A 16,729-nucleotide genomic window follows, 5' to 3' on the forward strand; every position below is an offset into this window, starting at 1 on the left:
AAATGAAGCATTCTGCCTGAGTGAATTTTTTAAAGAATTCTGATGCAAGGTTTTGAGGTAGGGCATACATTTTCAATATGCCGAATATAGCTTTTTAGTGTGGCACAGTTCAAAATGCTTAAGGTTTTACTCTTACGTTAAGATGTTAACCTGATATTTTCCAATTAGTGGTTTTCTGGCTGCTTTTTACCCTTTTTGTTTTTGTTATAAACTAAGGTTAGCAGAGAAAACCTTATAATCAGGCTTTGGAATTAGAATATATGAGTATTCCACCTGTTTTCATACAAGTTTTCAATCATTTCTTGAATGGTTTGGGTGTTGTGGGATACTGATTTGTGTAACTAGGGTTTTTTTTTTTAATGCTTCCATAGGTATTCCCATCATTTGGAAAATAGTTGAAGGCAAGAGAATTTTCCTAAAATTCTAAGAGTGGGAAAAGATTTAACTTCCAGGACCGTTCATTATAGCCCACTTTTATCACCAGCAAAGCAGTTTTTACAAAGCAGCACAGGACTCATAGTAATGTCAACCCAGAGGCAGTGAAGGCAAAATGGAAGGGACAAAGTAGGGAAACTTAAATCTCTGGTATGCCAGATCTAACATTAAGGCTGTGGATAGGAATTCCCCATAACCTACCTTAATTATTCAGGACTAATAGAACCATGTACAAATGAACAGAGTAAATTGGAGAAGACCCCCAGGGCTTGCTTATTACAGTTTCATTAGTTGTGTAACCTCTGAAATAATTTGCTGTTTTTGTTTCCCTACCCACAAAATATGGAGGAACCATTAACTTTTTTTTTTAAGTTGGCCATTAACAGATGGGGAGGCAGAGGCCTAACCACGTAGTGTACTCAAAGTTGTCTGGCCATTATTGCCCAAGTTTGACTTGAAACCTGCATCTCCTATCTCTCAGTGTTGTGTGCATACCTTCTTCCCCTTGAAGAAGAAAAAAGTCTGAGTATCTACTGATAAAAAGGCCCCACGCTAAAGGTGTAATGACAGCTCTCAGACTTGAGCGTTCATTACCACCAAGGAAAACATCCCTGGTTATCAGATTGGTGACAGGTTATCACAGGTTAACAGCATGGACTTTAGGTTTAAGAAAAATCAGCCTTCTCACCCAGAATATTGTTTGGGCGTTACTTCACTTGTAAAACATATTTAAATGCTTACTTAGCACAATACTAGTATAATGTTAAGTAGTCAATAAATGTTAACATTACATATCAACTATTTTGTTAAAAAACATTGAAAGATGAAGGCTCTCTTCAGATCATACTTGCACCAGTTACTATGATCTGAAGCCCTCACACAGGTGGCTTTTTCCCAAGAAAAATGGTAGGTCTGGTTCATAATCTACAATGAAATGTGGATTATTCTACTTAAAGGTAAGCCTAGAGGAAATAAAACTGATTACTGAAAAATGTGCTCTGTTGTGCTCCTTAGTGTTATTTGAAAGCATTTTTCATTATCTTAATAGTTGTCTTAAAACAGGTGTGCTATTTGCATTAAACACCTGAAAATATACCCACTACACGAAGTTTTCCCTTTTAGGGCCAATGCTTGATTGTCTCTGGGCATATTAGCTCATATTTCCTATCTTTCAAAAATTTGCTTTTAAATTATAATTGATAATCTCTTAAGGAAACTTTTGATTAGTCCAAAAGACTGAAACAAAACGTTAGTAAGCCAAAATAGTTGATTCTCATTATTAGTAGATTCCTTGTTTGCAAATTCACAATCACCCAACACCCAAAGTGATGCTTGCCTTGTTTCAGTTACCATACTGTAAATAAGCATTCCTTCTGTGGTCCAGTTAATGCTAAGTTTTTCACATTTTTGTGCTTATTGGTGATTTTCCTGTTTAAGATGGCCCTCAAGCCTAGTGAAGTGCCGCCCAATGTTCCTAAACACAAGGCTGTAATGTAACGACAGGAGTTAGTGTTGGTTGCAAGTTTAACGTTAATGAATCAACAACATAAGGTCTTTAAATAGAAACACATATAAAACAAGGTTATATATTGACTGATAAAAACATGACCCAGAGGGTCAGAGGAACCTTTATTTCCCCTATGAACACATGGTTCAATATTTTCTAATTTCATTGTTTAGAGTAACTTCATAGAACATTACTACTTTGAATAACAAAGTGTACCTTCATATCCCTTCTCCCTAGAAATAACTAAAAAGATTTATCTTACATAAAAGCCATGGCTGCCTTAAGCTGGTGCTTTCTCCTACTCTAAATCAGAAACGGGAAGATAAAGAGCAGATATAACCCAAATCTGAAGTGCTGGTAAACACATTCTGACACCAAACAGGACTGCCGCCACTATTTTGATCTTAACTGACCTTGAAAGTCTTGTGTTCTCCATTAATTAGAACTTTTAAGATGATGTAGGTAGTATACTTTATCATCTTACAGCTAACAGTATTCTTGCTGGTGGCCGCAGACTTTTACTTCAGATGTTTTTACAGGTCCACTAGTTAAGATCCTTCTATATTTTATGTTAGATCAATAGTAAGCCAATTTACCCATAAATGTTATTTAAATATGTTTATAAATTCTCCAATAGTCCATGCTGAGTATTTTCCATAAGTGAGAGCATTTCAGATTTTAGTTTTGCTAACGGTGTTTAAGCTTAGTCATAACAAATGCAAAAACTTACTACATAAAAAAAAAACCCAATAATTTACAAACTTTTGGTTTAAGTGGCTAGTTCAATACATTGTAAATACTTCTTGATTAAAAACAAGACCTCTACTGTCAAATCTTACACTGTTAACAATTTTTGTATGAAGTCTAAATTCTGCCAATTATATATATAATCAGATATATTTCTTAGGTCAAAGTTGTGGCTAAACTCACTTTTAAAATTTAAGGTTCCAAGCAGTGGGGTTGGTTTTCTCAACTTTGAGCAGCCTTTTCTCCCAATAGGATGAATCCCTCCTATAACAACCTGTGCAAATTTTATCCTAATATCACACTGTATTTTAATTACCAATTTTTCACTATCCCATTAGATTGGGGGCTCCTTCACAGCCAGAGACGGTCTAATTTCTATTCAAGTGGTATCTATAATTACTGAATGTTAAATCTCCAAATACTCTATAATCTCATTTAAAATCCTCACATTCAAAGAAGAAACTTCTACCAAAGCTTTGGTTTAGTTTGTGCCAAATCATTTAAAATTTGTAGCTTTGAGGCATTTTATTATAAAAAGCTAGCACTTGTATACATAAACAAGAACTTAAAATTTGTCACACATTTACTTCATTTTTTAGCTTGACCTTCTAGTAAATCTTTAGCTTCATTGATTTTGGCTGCTATATAAGGAGATCCTCCTATAGGAAGAAAGAAAAAAGGAATAGTTATAATACGGCTTCTCAATTTCTGCTTGGTGAACACTCGTTTAAAGGATTCCTATTGCTTATCTGAGAGGTGGAATTCGCAGAAACAGCATTTTGACTTTTTAAAATAACTATGACACAGCAACCAGATGACCAAATATATGGTAATATCTTTGACCAATGGGAAATGAAGTAATTCACATGAAGATTTCCACAAAAATGGCACCTTTAAAGACTTAAACTGATAGAAATAGAATTAAAAAACCCCTACATATGTGACCTTGAAATAGTTACTATTTATGATGATTGTCATAAATGAGCATGAATTTATTGTACTATGTTACTTTGAAAATGTTCTCAGAGGTTTCTGAGCTTTGTTGGAAAGCCCCCCCCCACCCCCACTATGATTTGTACTCTTTTTCTGTCCTTTACAAAGGTTTTTCTCTCTTCCTGTTAATTGTGCCTTATGATGTTGGGTGCTTTCCTACTACTACGCTAGAGCACTGATTCTCAAAATACAGTTCTCAGAGCAGCAAGCATCAACATCCCAATAAGAAAATACAGCTTTACAGGCTCCATACTACACTTAATGAATCAGAAGCCCTTCAATAATAGAAGCTAAATTTTGTAAAGGAGGCTACTGCAGTCCAATACCAAACAATCACAGCCCTGTTTAAACTCAAAACATTCTTAAAAGGGCCTATGCGTTTCTGAGGATTTTGGGATCTATATTTTGGTATTCCTACTAATTATTTGCTTTCAACACAGTCAAGTCTGCTTAGAAATATATCAGAAACACATCTTACAGGTTTCTAAATATGGATAGAAATGGATAATGATTAGAAAAAATTTTTAGTTTCCTTAACTGAAACTTAACATTTCCTTTAATAATATAGACCCCCCCCCCCACCAAAACCAGCAGTATTGATAGTACTGACTAGTAGAAGTCACATTTTATCACTACTGCAGATCTGAAAATGGTAATGTTATCACTACTTTCAAATTAACAGTAGTTACTAGATAAGCTTATTCTATAAATTTTTCACTCAGGATTTATTCTTTTAAGACATTGGAAAATGGATGGATCCAGCCTGGGCAACAGTGCTCACAGATAGATTTAGGCATTTCCCTTGAAATAGGCAAGAATTAAATATGAAATTGTTCTAGTAACAGTCACTCATGTACAAGAATTTAATGGCTACTTACCCTTGTCTGGGTGGTTTAAAAGCATAATTCGTCGATGAGCATCTCTTATTTTTCCTTTATTGGCAGTAGGGCTAATTTAAAAAGAAAAAGGTGTAGTTTACCTCTGGATCACATCAAAAAATTGTACATAAAGGCCAATTAAAGATACTGTGAAACTGGAGTCAAGTCAAAACAACAATATGAAAATGGTTTAGGAACCTCTTCCCTAACATACAAGGATGATGAATCTTCTGAATCAGGGAACTAAATAGCTCCTTAGGAAAGTAAGGCATTCCCTTTTTTTTTTAAAGAGATTTTATTTGAGAGCATGAGAGAGCACAAGTGGGGGTGAGAGGGAGGAGGAGAGGAAGAGGGAAAAGCAGACTCCCCGCTGAGCAGGGAGCCTGACATGGGGTTTGATCATGACCTGAGCCGAAGACAGACACTTGACTGAGCCACCCAGGCACCCCATAAAGTCATTCATAAAAAATTAGTTGAGGGGCACCTGGGTGGCTCAGTCAGTTAAGTGTCTGACTCGATTTTGGTTCAGGTCATGATCTTGGGGTCCTGGGATAGAGCCGCTCTGGGCTCTGAGCTCAGCACGGAGTCTGCTGCTCCCTCTCCCTCTGCTCCCACCACTCATGCTCACTCGCTCGCTCTCAAATATTAGTTCAACTTTATAATCATTATAAAAAGCATGTTTAAGTATCTGGAAGTGGAGAATTTCACTACAAAAGTTATAGAGAACACTGCGCGCTGCAACTATCGGTTTAAAAGTATCTGAGTGAAATAAAAAGTGCTTATGTGCCAGTGTGCCTTCTCAATGTACTTTTGTAGGGAGTGTTTAGATCTTACGATGTATGTTAACACTATTATAAGTCTTAATAAAAGGTCTTTCTACATTTGCTCATAGTTCTAAGAGTTGTACAAAAATGTTACAAATATTAGAAATTACCTTACGCCTAGTATTAATGCTGCTTCTCGTTTTGTCATTTTGGGTTCAAACCCACCTCTATAATAGCCACCACTGAAGGCCTGAAAGAGGAAATGCATCCGTAAAAATAATTATTAGAATAAACTGAAAACTGCTAAAAAAAAGTGTTGAAAATGTTCATAGCAGAAAAATTAAGACATTTCAGAGAACCTTAACTGCAACTCTTACGTCATTTTAACTTTACAAGTAGCAAAGAATATTTTAATGATTTAAACATCCCTCAGAAAAACTATCTTAAAAATGTAAGACAAAGAACAGTGCCTCAAAGCCAATTCTTGGAATAAAGGGAAGATTATTCCATGTTAGCTATGTTATAGATAAAATTTGATCTACGAGGGGTGCTTGGGGGCTCAGTCAGTTAAGCATCAGCCTTTGGCTCAGGTCATGATCCCAGAGTCCCGGGATGGAGCCCCACATCAGGCTCCCTGCTCAGTGGGGAGTCTGCTGCTCCCTCTGACACTTCCCTGTCTCATGCTCTCTCTAAATCTTTAAAATTTAAAAAATTTGATCTAAGAATATGTTAGAAACACAAGTGCTTTAAGAAAAGGATTTGGAGATCTTTTCAGATGAGTGGTTTAAGGGTATTTTGAGGTTAAAGGTAACTACTAAAACAAGACTTTAAGATACGTATTGAGAAAATCAGGCTACCAGGTCTTCTGACCTTGTTACGTCAGAGATGATATTGGTAAAATCTACCATCACCCTATTCTGTCACATTCAATCACAACAATAAAAATAAATACTGAACAAGCTGTCACAGCCAAACATCACATCCACTCATACTCTATAGCCTACTTAACTCCAGTGCTACCCAAGAATCTTATTAGGGAGTGCCAGGGCCACACAGTTAAGAATGGATCACCTCAGACCCCTAGATCTCTCCGTGTTTGTCATGCAGAGCGGATAAGGGAAGGCAAGAATTTGGACAAATGCTGCAGAAGTTAACAGTATCTAAACAATAAAGTGATATTAATTTTCATGATACTAGAATTGTGTTAATACCCCAATTCTGTCATACAAAACATTTTTTTAGGACTAACAATATTACAAAGCTCAGAACTTCTAAGAAAACCCTTTTTGTGGGAAGGAAGAGAAGGGGCCCAAAGCAATCTCTCAGAACTTGATGGATGTTTGGAAATTTACCCTCTTCAAGTGTGACTCTAGGCTTCATATACAGGAATTAGAATTAGCAAAAATGTTTAGTAAGTCTTACAGATTTTGGTAGACTCTGAAAAACTTGTTTTACTTGCGGCTCCATATGTTTCATGGCTTGCAAAACATAACGGCCTAAAAACAAAAGCAATAGACTAATTAAGAAATCTCCAACCTCCCCTACTTCACTTCCACTCCCAAACCATAAACAAACCTGCAAATCCTGCAGCAGCAATGGTCAGTCCAACTGCTACCACTGTACTGGCCTGGTAAAGGAAGCAGAGTCAACAGTTTACTTCTGGAATTCTCACCCTTCCCTATCGTACCTATTGTCCCATCCCAAACTCATTACAAGTTTTATTTCAAAAGGAGAAACAACTTTTAGGAAGTAAGTAGTCTGTCCATGATCCTTTAACTGCAACTTTTATCTCCAATTCATTGTAAAGGTATGGGATTTTCACTGTGAAAGACAAGAGCGAGTGGATTTGCTTTTACAACAGTGAAAAAGATTACCCTCCCTTTGAAAACCTCTCACCTCCGGGCAAATGAAACCACATTAATGTTCATAAAGAACAATGGAAATAAAGTTTCCGCTAGAGAAAGAACTAAAGTCACTGTAGAATTTTGACAACACGTTTCAACGTTAAACGTGGGCTTAACAAGAATAGTTTTTCACAGCGCCTCTGGCACTGTGGCGTCTTACGGTCACTGCACAGAGGCCCAAATGTATTCAGGAAAAGATGTGTCGGCAAAAGCCAAGGGGAAGGAACAGCAAAGTAGAGAAGGTACTGTGAGGCTGTATCAGAGGAAGGGCAGATATAATCAAATGCGTTTCTACTAATCACTGGGCCTCTAGGACGACGAACCAGGGACTGGAACGCCTTGTAGAAGGGCCATATGAGAACATAAAAGCCCTCGAGGACTGAGCCAACAGCTTTGTGTCCTGGAGAGCGTGGCTCTCTGGGGCCCTGTATCTCCAGCCCAGAGTCGCAATGGGGAGACAACCTCGGCTCCCCTCCTCCGAGATCGCGACTTGAGATTAAGGCCTGGGCCTGAGATCGCTAAGGAGACCAGAAGGCCGCACTCACCATGGCTCTGGCTCGGCTCCCCGGCCTCCACCGAGAGCGCGGTTCATCCCAGCCCAAAGGCCGCAGCCACCAACTCCCACTCCTCTACCAGACAGCAACGCGACCACCACCAGCCGGCACAAACCGCCCAGATACGGACGCCCCAGGAAATACGACAGTAGCCGCCGCAAAAAGGTCGAAAACTGTCGTAAAAGGGGACGCAGTGGGCCAGAGGGAAAAGGTCGCTCAAGCAGTGGGCAGGTGCAGAACACGACTTTAGATTGGTTGAAGGGTGGGCGGCTTGCCTCCTTACTTGGGCTCAGAGCTGGGGCTTCTCTGTGTTTTGCACTTTGCTACCGGGCCGAAGGTGCTTGGAAATTCCTGTGGGGAAAGGTATTGGTGCAGAAGGGCGAGAACAAATACTGTGTAGCCTTACTCAGAACGCCCCCCCCCCCCCCCCACTTTTCATCAAGTCCATTCGCCTTTCATTTTGTTTATAACTGTCAAGGGTAATGAATATCCTTAAAAATGCCGTAACAGTTCCACCGTGAAGCCAAATAAATACGCAACAAGCCAGTATAGCAAATGAGAATATGTCCCAGAAAACCAAAACAACAAACCAAATTGTGTTTCAGGGGTGCTCGGTAGCATTTTCTTATTTAAAATAATTTTATTTTAATTTGTGACTTGACCTTGTATAAATATTTGAGGTTTTGTTTTGTAGAATGGAATTATAACTTCAAAGTCAGTTAATATTCTGATCATGGGATTCCCCAAATCCCAACTGAAAAATGCTATTTAAAATTTCTCTTCCTCTCCTCAAAAACTAAGGTTTGGTTTTGCCATTACAGGGCATCAGTTTCATATATCCCTCCATAAATGCTTGAGAAGAGGAAAGTAATGGAGACAGTAATGGAAGTTTTACAATGTTTGATCAAGTAAGTTTGGAGTTACTTTCCACTTAGAACTTATAAAGTATTAGAAATCGGTTTACATTGCAATGAAATTCTGCTTTGATGAGCAGGTTGCATATTAGACAAGTATGCAAATTTGTTGGCCTTGTTTTCCCCATCTGTAAAAAGATTCTGCATTTGGATCCTTAAGAATTCATCTAGCCCTGAGAGTTTTGTAATGTAATTTATTGTCAACCAAAATTTCTTATGTATTATATAAAGAATTTTTTATCATGTATATTTTTGGTAGGTACAAACTATAGCATATAGGTTGCTTGAGGAACAGGTAAACGTACAGAAGCCCAGTCTCAGGAAACCAAGGATAGGTAATATAGGGAGACACTTGAAGTGGACAAGGCTCTGTTTTTGGAGGCAAGTCAAAGTAGATGTACAACCTAGTTCTGTCACTAGTTGTATGATTTTGATTAAGTTATTTCTGACTCTGAATTTTCTCATTTGTAAAACAAAGGTAATGATGACTACCTCACCAAATTTTTGTGTGGATAGAGAATTATGTACATGTATGCTCTGCATGTAATTATCACTCAGTGTGTTGGCCATTATTATGAAGCATGTTGAAGTACAAATTGGTGTGCAGAGGCCCTCCCAATTCTCATGATACCTCACTCATGGACGTAAGTCTGGTAATCTTTTTCCTTCCCACTAAGGACATGGAAAGAAGCTATAAAAGTAATCTTTTGAAATTTCCATCAGCTGATGAATGGATAATCATTCCTTGCTTCTTCTAGCTTCTGATGACTGCCAGCATTCCTTGACTTGTGACTCCATCATTTCAATTTTCAAGGAAGGTCAGTATCTTGAAATCACTCTCTACTCTGTCTTCACATTGGCTTTCTTTGTGTGTAGAATCTCCTCTTCCTTTTAAAGGATACATATAGTTGCATTTAGGGTCCAATCCTATAATCCAGGATAATCTCCCCATCTCAAAATCCTTAATTTAATCATAGCGGTAAAGACTTTGCTATGTGAGAGGTGAGAGTAGAAAGAAGTGTTCTTGGTTGTGCTTTTCAAATACTTTTTGACCATGACTCTTAGTAAGAAATACATTTTATGTTGTGACCCAGAGAACAAATACATACTTGAACACACACACAGAAACACACACATGTGCACACAGAAATACACATTGAATTTAATGGGTATTTATTTATTTATTATTACTTTTTATGACTAGCACATTTTTTTAAGTGCTTGAAAGGCAAACATAGTTTAGAGCGTATAGCAGAGAAAGTGGTAAAGGTTCTCCAATAGAGAAGCTACTACACCAGAGATTTATAGTAATAGGTACAAACTATTCAGACCTCTTAAATAGGAATATGAAAGAATCTTTGAAAGGAAACAAAATCCTATATAATTTGGGGGACAGATCCGCAGCCTTATCAGGTTAGGAAGACTTGACATTGATGAGTCACTTTCTACATTGATTCTATATTGCCTTCTTCACCTTTCCTTCTCAGTAATCAATTTATATTCTGGGACAGCTCAGTGAAGTGGCTCATTAATATGTACCCATAGAGCTCTGAATCTAAAGTGCTATGTTCTATTACTAATAGAAATCCAAGTATCAGTGAGATCATTCTTAGGTGGGTATAGCCAGGAATTCCCACGACCACTTACCCTGAAATGAAAACGACACTCTCAAATTAGTTTAAAATGTTATGCACAATCAAAAGTGATTGTTAGAGATGATCTCTCAGAGTGATGTAACCTATCATTACTTCTAGATCTGTATTAAAAACAGCAAATGAGGGGCTCCTGGGTGGCTCAGTCAGTTAAGCACCTGCTGTTGGCTCAGGTCATGATCCTGGAGTCCTGGGATCCAGGGATCCAGTCCCGTGTCAGGCTCCCTGATCATTGGGGAATCTGTTTCTCCCTCTCCCTCTGCCACTTCCCCTGCTTGTGCTTGCTCTCTCTCTTTCTCTGTCAAATAAAATAAATAAATAAATAAATAAAAACAGCAAATGACCTGACTAGAACCTGAAAGAAGATGACATAGGACTTGAGAAACTATGGGAATACTTAGAATACTAGTAGAGCTGCAGACATCTTCAGAGAAAAGCCTCCTTATTGACCATTTCATTAAAACACACTCCTCTGCTCCATTCAGAGCTGAGGAGTTTGCTGAAACCAGAGGTGACTCAGGAAACCGGGTAGTCTCCTGCTTTCTGCCAGTCCAAAGCAAACTGCTGTCTGTCTGCATGTCTTGCATCCTGAGCCCTCAAATAACTGCTCTGCGACGTTAACAATGTCAGAATTCTAATTTGCATTTCTTGTTCTAAACTATTGTTGGCAGAATGTTTGTGCTTTTCTTTTCTTTTCTTTTTAAGAATATAAAATGAATGTTTAATTCAGCATAGAAAAAAACGGAATAAATGTTCAATAAAAGAATAGTTACATAATTTGTTTCGTTCTCTGTACAGTCGACATAATACTAGTATTTCATTGCATTGTTTTAAGAATGAACTTAATGTATGTAAAGCATATAGTATATAAATAACATAATTGCTCAGAGAGCATATTATTTTTACTTCAGCTTATCTCCTCAACCCTGTAACCTCTAATTTAGCTCTTTCCAGCTCAGGTCAAAGTTCTCTGACCTGGCCCCACAATTCCAGAGAGTCTCGTTATTCTGTCAATTTTTAGGCTCCAATGAGATGAGATTCTTCTGTCAACCTAATAGATACCAAGGTAAAGTATTCCTCTGTGTCTTATTTCTCACAAAGATGCGTTCTGCTGCGTCGTTTTGCAGGTATTCAGTATGTCTTTCTGATGGACCTAAATCCATCTTCAGCCACAAATTGCCAACTCTAAGGAATTAGGGCTGCTTGGCCTATACCCCTGGTTTGTCCGTTTCTCTTTTGACGGCTAATTTGTCCAAGTTTTCATTTACTTCCTCTTCCTTGGGATTGTGCTTTTCTTTTTTGTCCTCTCAGAGAATATTTAACATCAGAGTTTATCAAGAAAGCCAAGTTTTCTCACAGATTGCTAAATGATACTTTGTCTTGCCAATGGCTGAACATTCAGATAACCAAGAGACAAATTTCTTAAAACATGATATATTACAAATACTTTCTTGCAGTTTTGAGATACAGCCTTCTGAGACTCCATATTCAATCCAGTGGGTTCCAAATGGATCTAAAAGGGTTCAGTTCAATTGGAAATTGATGTTGGGTGCTACAGTCAGTTCTAAGATAACCAAATTGGAGAAAAATTATTAAAACTATATGACTGGATCTGGTTTTAGACTTTTAGGTAAGTTCACCTTAAAATAATAGGATTGTGGCATGTGGCAAGGAAACAGAACTTCTGATCAGTTATATGTCAGAAATCTTGGATGGATTTGAGAAAAAAGCAAACTTAAAGGCCCATGCATGGGCTTTATCTTACTCTCTTGCAGAGGCTGAATGGGTGAGAGGGTAAGACCACCTTTCTGATGCAAAAGAACAAACTCTCTTTTCTGCCTGAACTTGGATCAGTTCTGTGACCTTCTCTCTTGCCACAATATATATCTGCTTTCCCAGGGCCCTGGAAGCCATTGCCCTGCTGGTTTTGGAGTGTATTCAACCAAGAATCAAGTTTGCTCTTTTTGATACATAAATCATTTGTCTGATGAAGCTTTGGGTGTGCTTCTTTGTCTTTGTCATCAGTTCCCATTGCACTTGAGCAAGCTTTTCCTACTACATCTTCCTTTGCATTCAGTAATTCCTTTCAAAGTTTCTTGATCTTTAGCTCTTCAAATGTTGTGTTCACAGAAACTCTCTGAAGGGTTTCTAGGTCCATCCCACAGCTAAATTTGCTGATCATTAGTTGTTTCTTCCATTTTGCTTATCCTTTTTACCATCTCTCTTTTTTCTCAGATAAGCTGTTTACACCTCTTTCAACATTCTTTGTTAAGTTTTTGTTGCTTGGAATTTTCCTCATGGAGTCATACAATTTGTTCTTGCAGCCATCCCAAGGAATGGTTAGAAAAGACCAAGGTTCCAGAAAGATCATTAGGTATTTCTCCAAATACTACATGCTCTATCCAGGGGAGCTTGAGTGGAATCATAACCAGCAGTTCATACAGCCACTGCTGTGTCTCTAATTGGTAAACTTCTAGGGCCTCCTTTGCTGCATTCAGGTTATTTGTCACAATTTTTACTTTTTTGGATAGTGCATCGTATTTCTTTTTGAGGTTATTGGTAATTTTCTTTTCTTCATCTAAGGCCTCCTCAGTGTCCATCCTTTTCTATCAGAGTGGAAGGGCCAGTTCAAAAAGACCCATATCACAATTTGTTGGGCAAATAATATCATCAAAAACCTCATTATGAGATTCATATTCATCCTCATCACTCTCCCAGCCGGATTCTTCTTCACTTGATTCATCATTATCCTCAACTTCATCAGCATCTCATTCAACCTCCTTTTTCTGCATCCACTTACTACTCTTTTAAGACTTCCATGAGGAAATTAGCAGATTTATTGTTTTCTCCAGTGGCAGCTTGGAAGCCCATACAGAGTGACTTTTCTTGGTCCTGGAGCTTGGCAATTTCATTCTTTTTCTCTTCCATCTCTTTAAGAGTTTGATTTATTTTCCATTGCAAGTCCGGTTCCTCTCTGCCTCATGAATTATGTGCTCTTGAAGTACATTCTCCTGTTTTTCACAATTCTCGAGGAGAAGCATTTCTTGAAATAATGTGACATGGTGCTGGTCAGATCATTTCATCTGAGTATCTAGTTTTAGTTTCTGATGCCTTGGGAGATAGAGTTCTGCGTCAAAAGCGACAGTTCTTTGATCCTGTTGGTCAAATACTGTTGCATGTATAAGTGTTTAATGTCATCCCTTTTGGTAATCTCCAGCTTCCACATCAGTTGGATCTGCTTTTTCAAATTCCATTAACTTTGGAGTATCTAGGCTGAGTGTTGATGCCTTTGATGATCTAGACGATTAATCTCATGTCATCAGATCACTGTCCTTTCCAGAAGAGAGTCTGAGGAATCCTCCATCTGAGCCTGCAAGACCCTGACTTTTCATCCTGACTCAAGTGCTGTTGCTTAAAACTAGGAGAGTTTCCTCATCATACTGAAATCTCTTTTCTGGAACTTCTGGGTATATCTGGGGGATTTGGAGAATAGGGATATGCTTGGATATGTGAAGAATCAACTGAATGCTCTTCAGTTCTTATACCAGGCACTGTATTTCCTTGATGACAGCCACTGTGAGGTCTTGAAGAGAGAGGATGCACCTGTTCATGTGCATTTTTTTTGAATGGGCCATGGGATCTAGGTGTCCCAGTTTCTCTTTCTTCTTTGTGGCTGAGGTATCTTATAGTATAAGGCTGTCTTCAGATTAAAGTCTCCCATATACAACTGGTCTCCTTGATGGCTTCAGAATCTTTGGAATCTTCATAGTCATCATCAGGTTTACTCTTGTACAGTTCCTTCCATTCTTTTTTTTTCACTGCTCAATCTTAAGTTGGGCCCCTTTCAGCTTTTAATATGTTTCTTCCTTTTCTCAATTTGATTTTTCACCATAATTTCTCTTAGGGTTTTAGGTAGAATTTTTTCCCTTTTTCTATAATTGATTCTTCTGGCATACTAATATTCCTACCTGTATCTTTTTTGATATCCTTTCTTTCAGCTCCCTCTTTTTCAATCCTCTCCAAATTGCTTGTTCTTCTCTCTGATTGACTTGCTCATTTGGAGTTGGAGTACTTAGGGGGATTCACAAGCTGATAGGAGGATATCTTGTGATCACTTTGGCATGGCATGAACCACAACAGTAGCATTTTCCAATGAATCATGAAATTTATTCTGTAGCTTCATGAGGCCAATTTGATATTTCTCTTCTTCCCAAGGTAATTCCTTTCCCACTTGTTGAATTTTATAAGCTGTTTTTCTGCCAATCTCAGCATGAATTTTGGAATCTAGATCAAAATCTGTTCATTTAAACTGCATATGCTTTGGTAATTCTTCATTCATTTCTAGAAGTTTCCAAAATTTATTCCTTAAAGCTTTGAGTTTTCTCTTTCCAGCCTTTATTCTCCCACTTCTTTCATTAACTTGTTATGTTCTCTTTTTCTTCTGACATTCTCAATACTGTAGGCTTTAGGATCTTCCATATCTTCTGGAGTTGACTGTGCTTCAGTTCCTAACCTGGGAGACAGCAGTTTGGCTTTGATGGCTTTGTTTAGCTCAAATTCAGAAAATGTGGTGAAAACAAAATATTAATACCTGTTCCAGTGATCACCAAAAAACGGTCATCAAAGCTAGGATAGATGCCTTTAGTCCATAACCATAATTATTGGCGTGCATATTGAAGTGCCAGTAGTCTACCATATTTGTCAATGAAGGATTTTTCTGGCTTAGAATACTAAGACTTGAATTTCTCTATTTTGCTTTCCACAAAACATCAGTCTTGGATGCTGAAAGTGATAGTTTGGTTGGGATTATTCTCTGTGTCCTCAAGAAGAAAATCAGAATGCTCATCCTTCTTTTCTCTGATATCACTGCTTTTGTCATATGGGGGAACTCACAATGATATGGAAAACCAGAGTCATAGCCACCCAAAGAAACCCAGAACTTCCTTGGCTCAGAGTAAAGTCCACAGAGGATGTGACAGGGAATTGATGGAATAAAGATTTCCGGTAATGGCTCCTCTTCCTCCTCTTGACCCTGGAATTCCTTTTCTCCATCTTCTCCCATCTCTGCTGCTAGCCTTTTCCTCCTTTCCTTTTCCTTTGACTCCATTTGTTTCTTTCTCTTTTCTGTTTCTATTAATCTCAGAATCTTAGATTTGACACTTGAGAAATGGAAACATTTTATGCACATGTCTTTGATTTCCTAGGAAACAACATTATGATCTTCCTCTTCCTCCTTTGTTTTTTTAAAAAAGATTTTGTTTATTTATTTGAGGGAGAGAGAGAGAGCAAGCCTGAGCAAGTGGGAGAGAGCATGAGCAGGGGGGAGGGGAGAGAGAGGGAGAGGGAGCAGCAGACTCCCCACTGAGCAGGGAGTGCGACATGGGACTTGATCTCAGGACCCTGGGATCATGACCTGAGCTAAAGGCAGATGATTAACTGACTGAGCCACCCAGGTCCCCCTTTTCCTCCTTTGTAGTTGGAAATGGAGTTTCAAGAACATGGTCATTCTCACAGATAATCAGTGAAGTACTTTGAGGATGGGAGATTGAAGACCATGTTAACTGGCAAACACATCCATATTATATAATATAATCGATTGACTTATAATCCTTTTCTACCTCAAAGAAGAAGACAGTTTGATCTTTACTCCCTGTAGCTAGAATTTCTCCATTATGTTCCTAAGCTAAAACAGTGACACAAACAGTATGGGATTTGAAAACCTGTTTCAAATGAATATCTGCATTTGAAATTTTCTTCTGTCCTACAAAATTATGAGTCATTTTGGATCATAAAGTTCAAGAATTTGAACAACTCCATATTTGAATTCTACAATAATCTGTGTTTATGTGTAGCTAACCAGTTAGGGTACATAAGCAAGGGCAGTACCTCCTACTTTGAATTTCATTTGAGCCAAAGGAGTTTTGCTAGCAGAATCATAGATTCAAACAGAGCAGTTCAAGGCAGTAGTGGCCATGAGATACATGAGGGGAGAGATAGCCAAGGCTTCAGTAGTTTCAGAATAGAAGGAGAAGAGGCATTCTGGGTCTTGAGTCATATTTGAAGTTTGAATTTTATGTGTGTTTAAATTAAATTTAATTGAATGGTTTTTTCTTTTATTATGTTAATCACCATACATTACATCATTAGTTTTTGATGTAGTGTTCCATGATTCATTGTTTGCATATATCACCCAGTGCTCCATTTAATCTGTGCCCTCTTTAATACCCATCACCAGGCTAACCCATCCCCTGACCCCCCTCCCCTCTAGAACCCTCAGTTTGTTTCTCAGAGTCCATAGTCTCTCATAGTTCATCTTAATTGAATGTTTTTGAGACAATACTTATCTTTACTTCATGAGACATATGCTGGTCATTTCTATTT

At 38.1% G+C, this 16,729-nt stretch overlaps 1 protein-coding gene and 1 pseudogene across 1 annotated transcript; both read right to left on the minus strand.

The window, feature by feature from the left end:
• Positions 1 to 2,022: 2,022 nt before the first annotated feature.
• Positions 2,023 to 7,941, minus strand: DNAJC19 (DnaJ heat shock protein family (Hsp40) member C19). The gene is made up of 6 exons (XM_027583873.2): positions 7,774 to 7,941; positions 6,900 to 6,951; positions 6,747 to 6,820; positions 5,495 to 5,574; positions 4,561 to 4,631; positions 2,023 to 3,348 (listed from the first exon to the last, which is right to left on the minus strand). Exons 1-6 carry the CDS (start codon positions 7,774 to 7,776, stop codon positions 3,278 to 3,280), a joined length of 351 nt encoding a protein of 116 aa, XP_027439674.1. The 5' UTR covers positions 7,777 to 7,941; the 3' UTR covers positions 2,023 to 3,277.
• Positions 7,942 to 14,648: 6,707 nt separating this feature from the next.
• On the minus strand, positions 14,649 to 16,418 carry LOC113915937 (annotated as a pseudogene).
• Between the last annotated feature and the right edge of the window lie 311 nt (positions 16,419 to 16,729).

The sequence above is a fragment of the Zalophus californianus genome, chromosome 1, assembly GCF_009762305.2.
Source record: "Zalophus californianus isolate mZalCal1 chromosome 1, mZalCal1.pri.v2, whole genome shotgun sequence".
Classification (NCBI taxonomy): domain Eukaryota; kingdom Metazoa; phylum Chordata; class Mammalia; order Carnivora; family Otariidae; genus Zalophus; species Zalophus californianus.